This window comes from Ctenocephalides felis, unplaced genomic scaffold, assembly GCF_003426905.1.
Source record: "Ctenocephalides felis isolate EL2017-DRISC unplaced genomic scaffold, ASM342690v1 CF-g0.4_SCAFFOLD_03570, whole genome shotgun sequence".
NCBI lineage: Eukaryota > Metazoa > Arthropoda > Insecta > Siphonaptera > Pulicidae > Ctenocephalides > Ctenocephalides felis.
Genome location: NW_020539724.1, coordinates 15,824,674 through 15,842,980, shown reverse-complemented (window position 1 = coordinate 15,842,980; position 18,307 = coordinate 15,824,674). Strand labels below are relative to the sequence as shown.

The following is an 18,307-nucleotide window of genomic DNA, read 5'->3' as shown; positions in this document are numbered from 1 at the left end:
GATTAAAAAAACATAAGAACTTCTTGTGTTCTTCTTATTTCGAAGATATTTCAGTTTCCATCACGTTGCTTTTTATATATGTCATAAGCAAACCTATAATTATTTCAATCTCGCTCAAAACAATACCATATATTTAATTTCCTGAAAGTGCGAGCAGAGGATGTGGAAATCTTGATGTTCTTGAAACGAGGCACAACCACAACACTGATTGTGCATGCGACCTTCTTGACGCCAAGAACATAACAGCTGATGGCTGAACCGAGCCGCCTCGGCCCACGCCGGAAAAATGTTAATTCGCTCGATACAATACTGGTGAATCGTCGACAGTCGACAGTCAAGACCAGGCATTGGCAACCTATGGCACACGTGCCAGGCTACTACACGGAATTATGAAAAAATCTGGAAGATGACTCGTAATTCCTTAAATTTTGTTTTCCATAATTCTGAAGATATTAGTTCGATAATTTCCATTTCAAAATTATCAACATTCATCCACTCGAAAATTGAAAAATTGAAAATTGAAAAATTGAAAAAAAACGGTATTATTGATGGATCTATTAATTCTGGAGAAAAGAAAATATAGACACATGAGCTTCAAAATCTTTGCATCTTTTGGAAAATTCATCTTTATGTGCTATGGGAAAATCGACAGCCATCTTAAATTGTTGGATGTCATTGTCGGAAAGATTTAATTGTTTAAAGAAAATTGCATGCGCTCTCCTTTCAGCTTTTGGTTCCACAATATCACTGTGAACAAATTTTTCCTCAAAAGAAACATATTTTCAGTTCACAAAGAAGTCGTTTAACAACTAAACATTCAGAATCTTGTGTGTAATTAAAAGTTACAAATTATACCCTGGATATTGAAATGTTAAGTAAAAATGTACAGGGACAGAGGTTCACATTAAAATTGTTTAGTTTGTTAGAAATTTATGTTATTTGTTAATAAATATGTTTAAAAGATAAATTTGGGTATGATTCTTCTCCCAAAGAACCTAATTATATATTTCACAATTAAGGGTGCACTCTGAATTATATTGGTAGAGTGGCTTGGCACACTACAGTTAAAAGCTTGCCGACCCCTGGTCAAGACCTTGCATCACTCCTCCTGCTCGGCTTTATTGGGAGTGGGATCCAGGATCTTGCGATGGAAAGATATTTAAGGCTGCTTGTGCACTAATACGATATTTCGGAGGAAAAAATCTTTTTGCCACATGACCAATTTTAACACTTTCGGGACGGCACCGATTTCAAAACAATCTACTTTACCGGCTGTAAACTTGATTTCATTGTGTATGTTATGCAATTTGTTTGATAAAAATTTGTGGTCATTGAAGGACATACATTTATAATATTAATTTATTTTTGATCATTTTATAAAGAATGGTGACGTTCAAAACAATTTCCAAAATGCATAGCTGGTTGATTTTGACATGTTTTACAATAAAATGTTGTTCGCCGCCTTCCCCCTAGTGCTTTTCTGTCAGAACAGACAATACAATCCCTTTTTCTCTCACTCGCATTTATGATATGCCATTGATTAGTCAGTATATTTGGACATTTTTTGCTGCCATAATGGTTTATTTTTTCTATCTATTGTATGTTTTATATTGCTTGGTATTTGTAGTCGGGGTGTTTGTTGATGTATGTCAAATTCGATTATTGAAGGAGAATCGGCACATTCGCTAATGTCTTCCCGCTCTTCATTTATTTTATCGAATTTTTTCTTCTTTTTGTTGGTTGGATAATATCATCATCACATTCATCACTATCATCGGTGCGAATGGTAATTTCGTAAAATTTGTCTGTATTAATGTCTATTTGAAACCCATCTTCACTACTGCTTAATTCACAAAATTTACCAGTCGTTTTGCCATATTTAAAAGCGCTCGGTCGTTTTAAATATTGAAAAAAAACCATATAGCAAAGAAAAAGGCTAAAAATACTACTAAAATAACTTAAAATTATTTTCAAAATACTGGTGTAGATCACTATATATAATTGGTGTTTATCACTATATATAATTTATTCAACTTTTCGATTCAAACTGAGTCACTGTTTATAAAATAGCCTGTGCCTCACAGAGTATGTTTGTCCACTGAGGTGGACAGCCGTCAACAAAGTGTTAACATCCTGATGGTAAAGTTTATATTTTTGCCAGAAAATCGGTCTTGCTAATGCTTATTTTAGACCAGACCAGAACAGACACTCCTCCTGTTCTATTGTATGTGGGATCCAGAATCTTAGCATGGCCAAATTTTGTACTAATATGATAATTCATAAAGTTTAAATAAAGTTTTTTGAAGAACATTTTTACAAAATGCCAATTTTTGACCTCCTGAAGAAAATTCATGTTTTTGTCAGAAAATCCTTGCTGCTAATTTTATGTTTTCTCGACATTTTATGTAAGTGGTTTTTTTATTCAATCCGCCAATCCCATAAATTTTTCGAAGGACATTTTTAACAAATGCGATTTTTCAACTTCCTAAGGAAATTTAATATTTTCTTGACTTCTTTTGTGAATAATTTTCAGGACCTCATCATGAAAAGATTTTAGGCTGATAATAACTTTAGAACTAGGTAGATATTTTTAATTTTCTACTTTCAAAACTAAAGGAAGTTTATGTTTTTGACAGAAAATCCGACTTTCTAATTTTATGTTTTCTCGACATTTTAAGTAATTCTGAAACCCTTGACAACAAAATTGCACTGTTCATATCCTTTGTAAGTAAGAGTTTATCATCACAATTTTAAAAGTTGCTAAATATCAATTCTTATAGATTAATTCGGTGAAATATATCGTGAAATTTATATAACTTGTCTTCAGGAAAATTGCCTCCAATTCTTGTCGAGAACTCTACAAAATGCCAAGAACTTTTTGGTATTAATCGGGTATAGGACACTTATTTTCAGTTTAGGCTATTTAGAAAAGGTATAAAATTTTAATTTTTTTATTAAAAAAAAATTACTAATCTGTGATATCAAAAGTTGAAATGTGGAAACTTTTAAGTTAAAATTTCTTGAAACCAGTTGCAGATGATATTTGTGCAACATATCATTATTATGCAATCAGTAATTATTATGTTGTTTGATACTCATGCAAATTCATATAATTTATTTTTGCTTATAGAATATTATCAATACTATAATTCCACTATTTTTACATATTTTAATACTCATTCGGTAATTTTTCCTTAGATTTATTTTGCTTTTTTTTCACTTATTGTTAGTATTTTTTACCAGCTATCAGAACCACGTGTGCTATTGTACATCCTAATTAATATTTTTCAAAAAGGCAACCCAACGTCCAAAGACACTTCTTTTTTATTTGTCTACTATATATTAGACATTTATGTTTAATAGGGTTGCAGCCACGCCTACGAAAGACAATTTTACTTGAGATTATATTTGAGATTATAACCACAAGTGAAAAATTGATACTGCTTGATATCGAGCTGCCCGAGATTGGTACCGAAACCGGGGCTATTTTGTTCTAGTCCACGTTCTTAATCATTACACTACGACGGGCTTTTGTATAATTTAGGACACAAATGTGTGGGAACAAAATGATTTTTTTTTATTCAGTTAAGTGAAAAGGCCTTCCAATCCACCCAAGCATTTTAATTGAAAAATTGCTAACTGAAATCATAATCAAAGAATTGGAGGTGCATTATCTTAATTAGTGTAATGGTCAAGAACGTGGGCTCGAGTTCGGTCCCAACCCTGGGCAGTTAGGTGTCGAGCAGTATGATACCAATTTTCTACTTAAACAATAAATTGATCATTGTAATAAACAAGAGGTACTTTGGTAGTAAAAAACAAAAGCAACTATGTAAATAACTTTAATTTTTTATCTATATTCTGTATTGCAACTTTTCTCTTAGTTTTTATAGTTCTTAGTAAATATTATACTGAATATTTAATTATATTTTTTTTAAAATATTCCGTGTAAAATCCCCGACAGACATTATCTTAATTAACATGCGTATAAGATATGTCGTAAATTATACAAAAGTCCGTCATAGTGTTATGGTCAAGAACGTGGGCTAGAACAAACTAGTGTCGGGTTCGGTTCCAATCTCGAGCAGTTAAGTGTCAAGCAGTATGATATAAATTTTCTACCGAAACAATATATTGATCATTATAATAATCAAAAGGTACTTTGATACTTGAAAATAAAATCAACTAAATAATTTTAATTTTTGATCTATATTCAGTAACCAAACTTAGTACTGCAACTTTCCTACTATCCTCTTAGTTTTTATAGTTCTTAGTAAATATTAAACTGAATTCGTTAATGAGAATTATTAAACAATTTTCGATTATCAACACCTTATCAAAAATTCAAATCATTCATTACCGATTTTGTACCTGAAACTTATCGACATTGTATTGTATTAGTCATAATAAATCTATGCACACAATTCTGTTATTATTCAGCAGATTATAAATATTAAACAAACCGTTAATACAATAGATTGCTTAGCTAATTGTTCAATTGTTGGAGGTTGAATTTATAATATGTAAAGAACCCATTTTGTTCCAATATAATGGAACAGCTAAAATTTTGTTACACTTTATTCGGTAAAGAACTTTTCATTTGTCGACATTTTACATGTTTTTTAAAACCAGTGTTTTTTGTAAAAAAAAATTCATTATTTGTGTATTATAATGTGTTTGTGTGTGTATTTGGTCATATTTATTTGGATTTGGTAAAATTTAAAAAAAATATAATAACATCAATAATATTATGTCAAATATCATATAAATAGTTTTGGTCAGGAATTTACATTGGAAGTGATATTGTGAAAATTACAAATACTGCGTGTAAAATAGAATTTGATATTTTTTTGTTGAAGAACAGTCGATATTTTAGTCAATTATAACTTAAATCATATTAAACATATTAATGAACCAGGACGTTTTTATACTTTAATTATTAAAAAATCTATAAAACTATCTAAAAGAAAAACCTAAGTTTTAACAACAATTTAAAAAAAAAATCATAAGTTTTGAAACTCAATTTGATGCTTTTTTGTAGATAAAACTATGAAGATTTTTGGAACTCAATAATTATTATTTAATGTATTATTCAATTTATTATAATGCAATTGAGACATATTGGATACTATCGCTTCAAGAAAATATATGATTATATATTTTATATATAGCATATATAAAATAAAATATATTTAAAATAAATAAAATAATCAACTAAAATATATGATACAGTAATATCAAATTAATAAATGTGCTATTGAAACATGAACAAAGCAACTCGAAAAATAAATTGTGTAAATGAAATAAAATATAGAAAACTTTCCACATATATTATATAGTATCTTTATATATATTCTTGAAATGTTAGCATCCAATTTGTATAAATTGTATTATAATAAATTTAAAGTTTACTGAATTTTCTTGAAACATTAAAATTTTACTGTATTAATCAAGTTAATTGATTTCAATCATACTATTATGCTTTGATAGCAATTTCATTGAATATTTATAATATAATATATTACCATTTTCCATATGGGTCTAGGTTATCATGTGCCATAAAATAATAAATCACTTTTTATTTATTTTATCAATAAAGCACTATTTGTGCGTATAAGTAGGGCACATTGATATAGTTAATTAACATTTAATCATTGCAAGCAAGATATTTACTACTTTTTGAGTCATTGGCTTGGTGAACGGTTATTCGATTTGTCATGAGAATGACTAAATAACTGATATTTGTAGATATAAATAAATGATTCATACCTGTAATAATATTATATTGTTATTGCTAGTGAAATATTCGAAGACAAATCCGAATTGTTGAGAGTTGTTCATTTTAAATCTTACCTCTGATATTTTCCTTATGATAATTGGTTTGGTTTCTTAAATTTATATAATATAAATATAAATTAGTTCACAAACTAAATATTTAAATCATTACTAACAGTACCATGTCTCTTCATAAAGCGTTATTTTCAAAAGCATCCATTTCCAAGAGGCTTCCAGCAAACGCAACCGGCGTGACCATGCAAATTCGCAACAAATACATTGTTTCATACCATTACTGGGAAACTAGGCACGTTAACAAGGGCTTTTATAGCTGTATCTTTGTAAATCTTTTAAATTTTTTGCAGAAATAATTCAAATTTCTCGTCGGATCGATTTTGACATGCATAATTTGAGTTAGAGAACCAACCGCACTCCTGAGTATGTGCGAAAGATACAATTACTTGTTCTGAAATGAATATTGCATAGAAGATTACCGGTTGCAAATATGTATAATAACCGTAATAATATAAATAATGGTTTACTAGAAAAAAACGTATTTATGAAGTTACGTAAGCAAGAAATAATATATGTGCAATTATGTATCATATGGAAGTATTATGTTATGATTGCAGGTAAATTGAATTGTTGATTTGTTTAATATTATTGCCCAAGAATAAAAAAAATTACGTTAAGATTTATATACCAAGTTTGCGTTTTGTGCAACTTGATATCAAGCAGTAGCCATATGCATTCTCATTAGAAAAGATAGATCATAATATGCTAGGTATCAAGGTGACCATAGGTCCTGCCTTGACCTCGAATTTTCACCTTGTGTCCCGTTTTTCCAAGAGCAATATTTGTCCCGGATTGAGATCATTTGTCCAGGGTTAGAAAACATAGATCATAATATGCTAGGTATCAAGGTGCCCGTAGGTCCTGGTTTGATCTCGGATAGTCTCGGATTTCCACCTTGTGTCCCGGGTTTTTCCCAAAGCAATATTTGTCCCGGATTGATATCATTTGTCCAGGGTTAGAAAACATAGATCATAATATGCTAGGTATCAAGGTGCCCATAGGTCCTGGTTTGATCTCGGATAGTCTCGGATTTCCACCTTGTGTCCCGGGTTTTTCCCAAAGCAATATTTGCCTTGGATTGAGATCTTTTGTCCAGGGTTTTTACAAAATATAGTTTTAAATTTTATTCTTCGTAATTATACTTGATAATAAAATCACAACTACCCATAAAATATCTGAAAATTATATATATATATATATATATATACAATGAGTATCCTGTATCCTTATATGAAACAATGTCCATGATGATGTTTGATCTGTAAATTCCGTCTGATAAATATTTTATATTGCCAATATGCTATTACCAATTTTATTATCATTAACTATTCTCTGAATTACTTAAGCCAATTTTCAAAATAAAATTTAGCAATACCTTATTACACACTAATAACCGTATTAGAAACGCTTTAAGAAAATTACTGTCCTCGAACTATTTCATAGAAAATTATATGTCATTATTAAACCACTACATGATTATATTTTGTAATATTATAAATACTTGTAAAATTTTGTAATGCAACTTTGTACAATACTGAGAATTGTGAAGGTAATTTTGTTTTTTTGGTTTCTCCATCGACCAACTTGATATTGGTTTAAGTTTTTATATTTGGACACATTTTGCTTTTTGAATATATTAGGGTGGTCCTTAATATGGACATTTTCGAATTTCCTTGCTCCCAAGGGCTCAAATGGTTCCAAATTGATGAAAAACAATTCTCTGAAGGTTTTAGCTCCTGATATTGTCTTTTAGATAGAGCGCAATTCAATAAAAGTTTTGTATGGAAATAGCATAAAAAATTCAAAAATTTTGCAGGGCGTCGAATTTTTAATAAAAAATGACACAAATTTTCACTTTTAATTCATTTTTTTTAATTTTCAAAATTTTTTCCATGCTATTTCCATACGAAGTTTGATTTAATTGCGCACTATGTATAAGTTATTAATGAATAATCATGTATTATTAATGAATAAATATTTATTCACCAAGTTCATTGATAATAACTGATTATTAGTATAATTAATCAATTCGGCTTGACTAATTATGTAAAACTAAACAACGTAAGTCCTTATCAAGATTCATCAAATTGTTTTTAAATAATATTTGAAATCGGTTTTTGAGAAAACTTCAAAAAAGGGTCAAAATGGCTTACATACACACACTCTTGTACACATATACATTTTCTAATTTTTGAGGGATGGGGTCTAGTAAAATATTACGAGTATTTATTTTTTACCGGCCTTAAATTTTCTTCTAAAAACTCTACAATTTTTCTATGTATGTTTAATGGAGGGGGGTGTAGAAGGATAATTTTAAATATCATCATGTATCACCAATAGTGCGGGAAAGGGGTTCAAAAATCCTTAAAAAGCGATCACGCGATTAATAGAAGCTCCCCAAGTACGTGTTTTTTTTCAATATATCAATTCGAAATTGTATTATTAATTAGTCTTGAAAGCAAACACTTCATTCTCAAATAAACAGTTGAAGATTTTATGTAAATGCCAATTCTTATTGATTAAGCATATAATTGACACCATCGAGAAGTTCATGCAACTTGCCTTAAGGCATAATGCCATTTATTTCTAGTACAAAAAAGATCATATAAATCTAGCAATAATATACAGTAAAGGTTAAGATGATTCTTCAGATACATAACCATGATGCACTTTATGCATGAAAGCGTATTATGCGGGATAAGTAACATATGTTTCTAACAATAAGTGCAGGGTTTTGCTGGCGTCCAGTATTATATTATACAAGAAATCGTGTTAAGCAAGATGGATTTAACGGGAATCTGCTGTATATGATTAATATGTATCATTTCAGACATTCGCTCAAGTCCAATGCATAATATAACTTTATAATCATTTACATCGATTACAATAATTTCATATTTGCATACAAATGTAAATCATTAATTTATAACACCAATTCATTTCATATATTACGTATCGATATATTCACTTTCTACATGTGTTTTATCCATTTGGAATCATCCATGGTAACATGATTTAACCTTCACTTTGCAGACGGTTCATGGTGAATGTGTTTAACACTTTCACTATTTCTCGACACAGAATTATTTTATCGACAAATCGCCGATATTAAAAGGTTGCTGATGAAGTAAATAATAAATATGTGTTAAATTATTATACGAAGGGTTCTCCATACACGGATTGCTCCGACTGAGTCATCGCGCCGGTTTGAAAAATAAGCGAAAGTCAATTGACTTATCGATATTTTACGTTTGAGGATGTATAAATATTTAAATATTATTTTAATGAATTCGTAAATATGAAGATTTCACACTTGATATCGATTCAATAACTGATATTATAATGTTTTTGTTTTCTGAAAGATAAGAACTTACAGAACTTATAGTGGTGAGGGTGACGCAAATATTGAATTTTGTCAAAATTCATGATGTTTTTTTCTCAAATATGCATCAGCATAAGTTAATTTATTTTTTATTGATTAAGTCGATTATTTACACATATCAGGAAGTTCATGTAACTTGCCTCAAGGCAAAATACCACTACCAACTAGTTTATTTTTGAAATCGATGAGATTTGAGATCGTATATGAGAAAACGTCGACGAAAGGTCAAATTTTATACTCACCTTTGGTGTCAAGCGTTCCAGAATGACTTGAAACTTGAAAAAAGAATACAAAATTAGTTAAATCGGATTTCTGATGAAAACAAACTTCTTCCTCTAGAAGTTAATAAAATTTAAAATTAATAAAAAAGAACAGTATAATGTGTGAGTAATTATGAGAACTTCCCGTTTTATATATAAATATTATACGAATAGAATGGATTCAGGGTTTTGGCTCCAATGTAGATGGAAAATTTTGCCAACATCTACTAATTATGAGAAACGTCTTAACGAATAAATAACAAGCCAGTAATTATGTGAACTTCCCATTTAAAACAAATATTATACAAATAGCATCAATATTTTTATTGAAAATTTGAATGTATCTGTGGCGGAATGAAAATGTTCTTGACAGATGTCAGTTGATTGACGCCAATGTGATGACTAAACTACACAGCACACTTGGAGCTACGCTGATGCGAATGTCGTATCTAGCAAGCTGTAGCTAGATTATTGTTTTCACGATCGAAAAAATGGTTCTCTCGGTTTTTAGTCAGCGATCAATTGTCGGGCTAATAAATTAATATCAAAATTTATATCATATCAGTTTCGTTGTAAATTGAGTTATCAATAAACTCACACTATCATCGAGTCTACAACAGTTAATTGCGGTTTCATTTCTAAATATAATTTATTAATATTAAATGGCATACACATATGCCATATATCATTTTTTTTTAATTCTAAGATTCTCAAACATTCATCAACATCTGCCCAACCTGGTGATCGGTCGAACGACTATCAGACACAAGTACAATGTTTCTTGGAAGTGCTATTAAAATATCACGCTTACTTTTAACTTCTTTGCATGTAATGAATATTGTCGGATTAAAAACCTGATTAAATGCAGAGATATAAATGCAAATTCGCAATGCACCAATGCCACCTAACATGCAGCATAATGAAAATGTCCAATTATAAAATAGTGAATATAATCGATTGATGATTTCTTCTAGAGGAGGATTGATATTATTGATTGGCTAAGAAGAGGCAGTCATTACAGATTATCTTATTGATTTGCGTCTATCGTTTTTTTGTCTTTTAATTTGTCACAAACATTATTCCGCTTAATTTTATATGTGGATCATAATTCTATGACCATGGATTCTGAATTTCAAATTTAGCTAATATATTTAACTTTCAGTTTTCTGCTTAATATCTTTGCCATGTAGAGTTCCAATTTTTTTATGTAGATCATAATTTTATGACCATTGATTGTGATTTTTAAATTTAGCTAACATATTTAACTGATTTTAGCTGATCCTTCCTGGATTCGCAATATGCAATTTCAAAGACCAAAGAACAAAAAATTAAATAAGAGACTTCTTTAGTAGTAACTTATTCAATCAGCTCATCAATTTCTAGTACAATCTTGTACTTTGAATATGTTATTGATATACCTAGAAATGAATTATAACAAAAAACTTAATTTATAATGTGATTTCTTAATACTTTCACTTACAAATGATTAATAAGAGTTTTCTTTGTCTCCGATTTTTTTTGAAAGCTGTACAATAAAACTTGCAATTATAAAACACAAATTTCATGTCCATGCAATAAAGGTTCAGCAGTTTTTTATGGTACTAAAATGCACAGAAGTAAACGTGATTCTTTGAAATTATTGAAAAGTTGTTAGAAAACTTGTATTTTTAACAAATTTTTCTCACAAGACACAAACCAAGTTAATGTACCAAATTGGACTGAGAACTTATAAGGAGAACCCGCGCGTTGCTCGTCTCAGATTTTGATGAAACTTGGTATAATGGTAGATTTTATGCCCAAACTGACCGTGGTAAAATATTTGAGGCCTATGAGAAACGGTTTAATTATAATAATTAATTAAACTTTGCATTTTGGCAGCGCGCAGCGTACATAGCTTGCAATTAGATATCAACAAAAAAAAACGAATTTATCTATCTATCTATCTATCTAATCAGAATTCTTCAATTTTAAACTAACAGAAAAAAGCAACTAGTATATAAATTTAAATAGTTTAATGTGAAACATCAGATCAAATCATGCAATAATGTAATTTGCACGCAAGGGTTGTCTAAAATATATATATATATATATATATATATTATTAACAACTACTCTGAGCAATATCCGGAGGAATAAGGTTGCCCTTCGAGGTTCTCATATATTAATTTATGGTATCGTTTCAGTATCTGCTACATAAACTCATTAATAGCATCAATAAATTATTTTCTACTAGCTTTTATTTTATAGTGCATTTATAAGTATTTATATATAAAACATACGATATAATTATTAGCATTAAAATGAAAGATTTAGGACAGATCTTCAGTTCTATGTTTTATTTTGGACTATGGTTAGTGATTCGTTGGTTGTTGTGATCAGTGAATATTATTATTATTTATTTGGATCACGCTGAGATTTTGTGCGATTCTTGTGAGATTTGTTATATCAACTTCATTTCAATAATTTATTCATACCAATGCCAAAATGGAATATTGAATATCAAGTTTTCACTAGAACAGTATTTTATGATATCCTGTAAACATATTTTTTCTTTTTTTTTTAAATGAATATATTATGTACAAACTTAATAATTCCTATATTTAATATTTAAATCACTATCATCTTATTCAAAAAATTCTATTCCGTAAAAAAGATTCTTATTAAAAAATTCTATTTGCTGCCATTAATCAATCAACACAAAAAAGGGATATCAATGGGTAAATTCTAAATTAGTCTTAACATTACATATTGACATTCATAATTACTAAATGTTTTTTGTATTTTAAAAACTGATTGTAATTACATCTTGAGAAATAAAAAAAACTACCATAAATACCCATAAATGTGCTTTGTTGGTTAATACCAAAAATAATGCTAACATCAATTTCAATTGATGGGAAGCTAAAGATACATCCAACTTTCCCTTGACATTGTGTTATATTAGTAATCAAATTTATAGCATATTCCATCAGTATCCCAGATATCAATATTTCTTCTTTTCCTTTACAGATGGCAGAGTCGAGGTGTCCCGAGAAGGTCGCTACCTCAGCACCCTGGAAGGAGCGAAGGTCCTGGGCGAGTTGGCCATTCTGTACCATTGCCAGAGGACGGCGACAATCACTGCCATAGACGACTGCAAATTGTGGGCCGTCGACCGACAATGCTTCCAGACCATCATGATGCGCACCGGACTGATCCGACAGGCCGAATATACCGATTTCTTGAAGAGGTAATAAAAATAAATAAATAATTAATGTCAATTAAGAATTGGACAAAGTACTCTTACGAGTATTTTGTAGAAGCTCGTTGTTTTCCAATTAGTCCATCATAACAAGTTCAATGAGTTCTACAATAAATTGGAAACCACTATATCACAACAAACAAATAACGAATATCAAACAAACAACTGACTATGTTCAGTAAAGCTCCCAGCTAATTCAACATTGTAGAAATGCGTTTTTTGTTGCTTTTCGAAAATTTGTCACCTGGTCCTTTCTACCCCATAGACGTGGTGAAATGAGACTGCCAGAGAGCATTCAGGTTCGATGTCGCCACATGAGTAGAAAGGACATTCCATATATCATCATATTCCATATATCCGGCAATATCCCCTGATTTTAAAATCTTCAATATAAAGAACTAGAAAACCGGGCGAACTCCGTTTCACCACCAGATGGTTTCATTTTATGTAACATTTCTTTTGGTGATTAAAAGATAAAGAAAAAAATTGCCTGCTGTTGAAATTGAATAAAAATTTGCACAATACACGTGATTGATTTGATGGTTTCCAGTTGAAATGTTAGGAAACGAATTACTTATTTTTTTTTACTTTTTTACACAATTTCACAGTGAACACAATGCCGGTTTGTGTTATGTGCCACATGAAATTAACTGAGCAGAGAACAATGAGTAGCTGTCAAACAAATGAGTAGCAGTCAAACAAAAAATATTAGTTTGTAGTACATGCTAAGTACTACGCCGTATGTAAAAAAAGAAAAAATGTTTTCAGCTTTTCTGTTGATTTTTTTTTCAATTTTCTTAGCTATAAACCTTGCGGAGCCCGAGACCTTTCCAACGAATGCAAAATTGTCGAAATCGGTTCGTGCGTTCTGGAGTTATTTCGTCAGGAAGGACGACGAAACCGACTTATTTTTATATACATAGAAGATTATTTTTACAGTGTCACTTTCCTTTCTGTAAAGTTGTCTTTTCCTTGAAAATACAAACAATAATACTATATCGTGTTTAATTTCCCAGTGTGCCATTGTTCAAACATTTGCCGGAAGACACTCTGATCAAAATCTCAGATGTTCTTGAGGAGACTTTCTACGAGGAAGGCGACTACATTGTCAGGCAAGGAGCCAGAGGTGACACCTTCTTCATTATCAGCAAAGGACAGGTAAAAGTCGAATTTATTATCATTAAGTTCTAACAGCAAATAAAAATTACCTTTTTGCTTTATTACAAGTTTTTGTAGATCATTGTATATGAGAGTACATTACTTATTTAAGGACCCATATAAGCTTTTCCATCAGGGTTACGTTCCCAAAAAAGCAAATTGAAATTATATTTAATATCTTGAATATGAAATATTGTTTATTACATCACTTTTTAAATTTTAGGTGAGAGTCACAATCAAGCAACCCGATGGAAGACCAGATAAATTTATAAGAACTCTAGGCAAAGGAGATTTCTTCGGTGAAAAAGCTCTACAAGGGTATTTAGATTTCTAATTACTAAATCCATTTACGTTATTTCATGAATTACATGTAAAACAATTTTTTATATTTTTTTCACCATAGGGATGATCTTCGTACTGCAAATATTATATGCGAATCGCCTGAAGGCGTCTCTTGTCTGGTGATTGATCGAGAGACCTTTAACCAACTCATTTCTAATTTGGATGAAGTCCAGACAAAGTATCCAGATACAGGCATTGAGAAGACAAGGTATGAAGTGATTTTAAGTATAAGATACATAGATATTTATTTGAATTTATGATGTATAGGTTTTACATAGATTTATTGTCCTAATTATTGTATATCTTTGCACGCTTACTGAACAGATGCATCTACAAAAGTGTGAGTATGGTATTGTTCAGGAAATTGCTCCTGAACTCCAATAATTAATTAATAAGTAATATTTTGTTATGGTAATATATCCATTGATTCTGGGTATCTATTTCAAAATGAATCTTGCCAGTTATCAACACAATATTTATTAAAGAAAATAGTCATATTGTGGTACCAATTATGCCAAGCAAGCAGAAAAAATGCTAATTCTCGTTGATTTAGAAGTTCGCTATTATTTGAGTGAGAGATCACTTCAAACCACCTTTTGATTGATTTAGTTACTTGTCTTATACATAATTTTCAGGTATTCAATGAGTTGGTATGAGTTTATTAACAAGTAGGAACCTTACGGTCACCTTGTTAGTACCCAAATCCCAAAAACAGTTATCTGATCACAAGAATATTAGACGAATTATGTTAAATGTCCAAAATATTTATGTATGTTCTGTTTCCCCCAGGATAAACGACGAGTTCCGAGATGTAAAACTGAGCGATTTACGCGTCCTGGCCACCCTTGGTGTTGGTGGATTCGGCCGAGTCGAGCTGGTGCAAATTCAATCAGACACCCAGCAGCGTTCCTTCGCTCTGAAACAAATGAAGAAGAGCCAGATCGTAGAAACCAGACAGCAACAGCACATTATGTCAGAAAAGGAAATAATGTTCGAAGCCGATAGCGAATTCATAGTAAAACTTTTCAAAACTTTCAAAGATCGCAAATATTTGTACATGTTAATGGAATCATGTTTAGGAGGCGAGTTATGGACAATTTTGCGTGACAAAGGACACTTTGATGACGCCACTACAAGGTTTTATACAGCCTGCGTCGTGGAAGCATTTGATTATTTGCATTCGAGGAATATCATATACAGAGATTTAAAACCAGAAAATTTACTCTTGGATATAACTGGTTATGTTAAACTGGTAGATTTTGGTTTCGCCAAGCGTCTGCAACCTGGTAGGAAAACTTGGACTTTCTGTGGTACCCCAGAATATGTAGCTCCTGAAGTTATATTGAATAAAGGCCACGATATTTCTGCTGACTACTGGTCATTAGGTGTTCTTATGTTTGAACTTTTAACCGGCACTCCGCCTTTCACAGGATCAGATCCTATGAAGACTTACAATATCATTTTGAAAGGCATAGATGCTATCGAATTTCCCAGAAATATTACCAGAAACGCTAGTGCACTGATTAAAAAATTATGCAGAGATAACGCAGCAGAACGATTAGGATATCAGAGAGGAGGAATTAGCGAGATTCAAAAGCATAAGTAAGTAGAAATTACTGTAATAATAGATTTATAGAAGTTACGGTAATAATAGATATTTGCTCTAAATCTCTCATCTCCTAATTTATTTCTCCATTTTTCATAAGAAGGTTATGACTTTTATCACAAGTATTATTGGTGCATATTCTGTAAGAGTCACACAAAATAATTTAATAACCTTCCGCGGAATTAAATTGAACATTTAACTTCTTATTTCCTTATTTACAGTTAATATCATTAAAATATTACACTGTTCAGAGTATATTTATATTAAATAAGTAAGAAAAACTGAGGAAATATGTTCTGATAAATACGATCTTTATCATTTTTTTCAGGTGGTTTGATGGTTTCAATTGGGAAGGTCTACGCAGCAGAACTCTTCAACCTCCAATAATGCCCCATGTAACCAGTGTCATCGATACCACCAACTTTGATGATTACCCACCAGATGCTGATGGCATTCCACCTGATGACGTTACTGGATGGGATGAATTCTTCTAAAGTAGCTATTTTGAAATTAGACCGATTTTAAATAACAAGAGCAGTTAAAGTAAGAGTCAAAATTTAACTTGAATGCTATTAAAGTTACAAACGTTCCGATACTATAATTTGTCTCATTATCAGTGTAAATATATATTCAAATGATGCCAATTCAATATGGTCTAAATAAGTTAAAAATTCGAAGTGTTTTTATGAGACTTAAATCATATCTTTCACTATTTTATGTTTTTTATTTATAAATTAATTAAAATACGTTTATCACATTTAAAAAGTCACAGTCAGTTAGCTTTTCGAACTGCTCTTGTTTTTTAGTTTTATTTATGTCATTCATAATTAAGAAACATTATAGACGTTATTGAAAATTGTTGCATTTTATGTTTCAATACTCATTTATATTATTTAAGCAAATCAGTAAATGAGAATACATAAAATCATATACAACAGATATCTAAATTTTGTCTTCCCAATAATGTTCATGTGCCAAACGATAAGCAAAAATATATTTTACTACTTTAAATCTCATATAGAGCAAATATTTTAATGATATTTGGCACCTGAACTAAAATTTATAAACCAGAACTTAAAATGTGATGAGACGTAGTCTGTAAGCTAAATAGAGTTATATAAATGCATTATAGTTTATTATATGTTTATGAAAACAATGTATATACACAATATTTAGCAAATTATGAAGTCATTAATTGTATGTTGCAAAAGCATGTTTAACAAAGTGAGCCTAGAATTATGAATTATGTTGTGAAATATTATATAATTTTATTCATTATTAATAAAAATATTAAATCGTTCTTATACGCTCTGTTATTTTTCACTGGAAATATAGATAGAGAGTGGTAATATAGAATTTTCATCATAGGATAAAAATCAACATATGAATCCAATTTTGTCGATGATTGATTAAAATTTTGGTGGTAACTGAGAAATGCCAAGAAAAATATCTTATGAGACAAAAAATTGGAGTAAAAATTGAAGAGAAATTAAAAAACTGGTCGATGATGACGAAAAATAATCTTACAGATTGTTTATGACGAACGTAGCCATCTGATTCAAACCAGGAAAACACTATAGTTTGGAAAGTCAATATATATATTTCACTATAGTTTATTATATATTGATATGTCAATTAAACCATGTATATGCATACATGTTCGAATGGTTTTCTATTGTATAAATGAATATATAAATTTATATTTGAGTATTACACTAAAACCACATTAATTTCTAGATGTTTACTAATGTATGAATGAATATATAAATGTATATATGGATATTTTACTAAAACTACATTGAACTTTAAAGGTTTACTAGCATGTAAATGAATATATAAATGTATATGTATATGGATATTTCACTAAAACTATATCGAACTTTACACATTTACTGGTGTGTAAATGAATATATAAATGTATATATGGATATTTTGCTGAAACTACATAAATTCCTAAACATATTGATGTATAAATAAATATAGAAATGTATATATGGAGATATTACTAAAACCATGGGTATTCCTAAACGTGTTCTGGTTTTTACATGAAATATATCTATCTATCTATCTATATAATAGATATTTCACAGGTTCTTTTAGGTGTTCAGATGAAATAAAAAAGTATATATAGATATTTTAGTAAAACCACGTCACAACTAAATGTTTTCTGATGTACACATGAATATATGAATGTATATATGGATATTTCACAAAAACTTTACAAACGGTTATTACTAAAACCATCGCGATTCCTGGACGTTTACTTGTGTATAAATGAATATATAAATGTATATAAGGATCTTTTGCAAACAACTTACCGTTTTCTAGACGTTTACTGGTGTTTGAATGAACAAATTTATATATGATGCATATTTCAGTAAAACCACTTTGTCATATATGCACACATTCGAAAATTGTTAAATTTGGTAGTTTTCATAATGAAAACTTTATTAATTCAGTAAAATATG

General features: G+C 30.0%; 1 protein-coding gene across 1 annotated transcript in view; it reads left to right on the top strand.

The window, feature by feature from the left end:
- The window catches only part of LOC113382888 (cGMP-dependent protein kinase, isozyme 2 forms cD4/T1/T3A/T3B-like), a 97,615-nt gene extending 81,282 nt beyond the window's left edge, over positions 1-16,333 (top strand). The window contains exons 3-8 of the mRNA XM_026621136.1: positions 12,502-12,721; positions 13,750-13,891; positions 14,115-14,209; positions 14,295-14,441; positions 15,023-15,835; positions 16,168-16,333. Of these exons, the coding sequence (XP_026476921.1) occupies positions 12,502-12,721; positions 13,750-13,891; positions 14,115-14,209; positions 14,295-14,441; positions 15,023-15,835; positions 16,168-16,333 (1,583 nt within the window). The remainder of the gene's footprint in view (positions 1-12,501; positions 12,722-13,749; positions 13,892-14,114; positions 14,210-14,294; positions 14,442-15,022; positions 15,836-16,167) is intronic.
- The last annotated feature ends 1,974 nt before the right edge of the window (positions 16,334-18,307 follow it).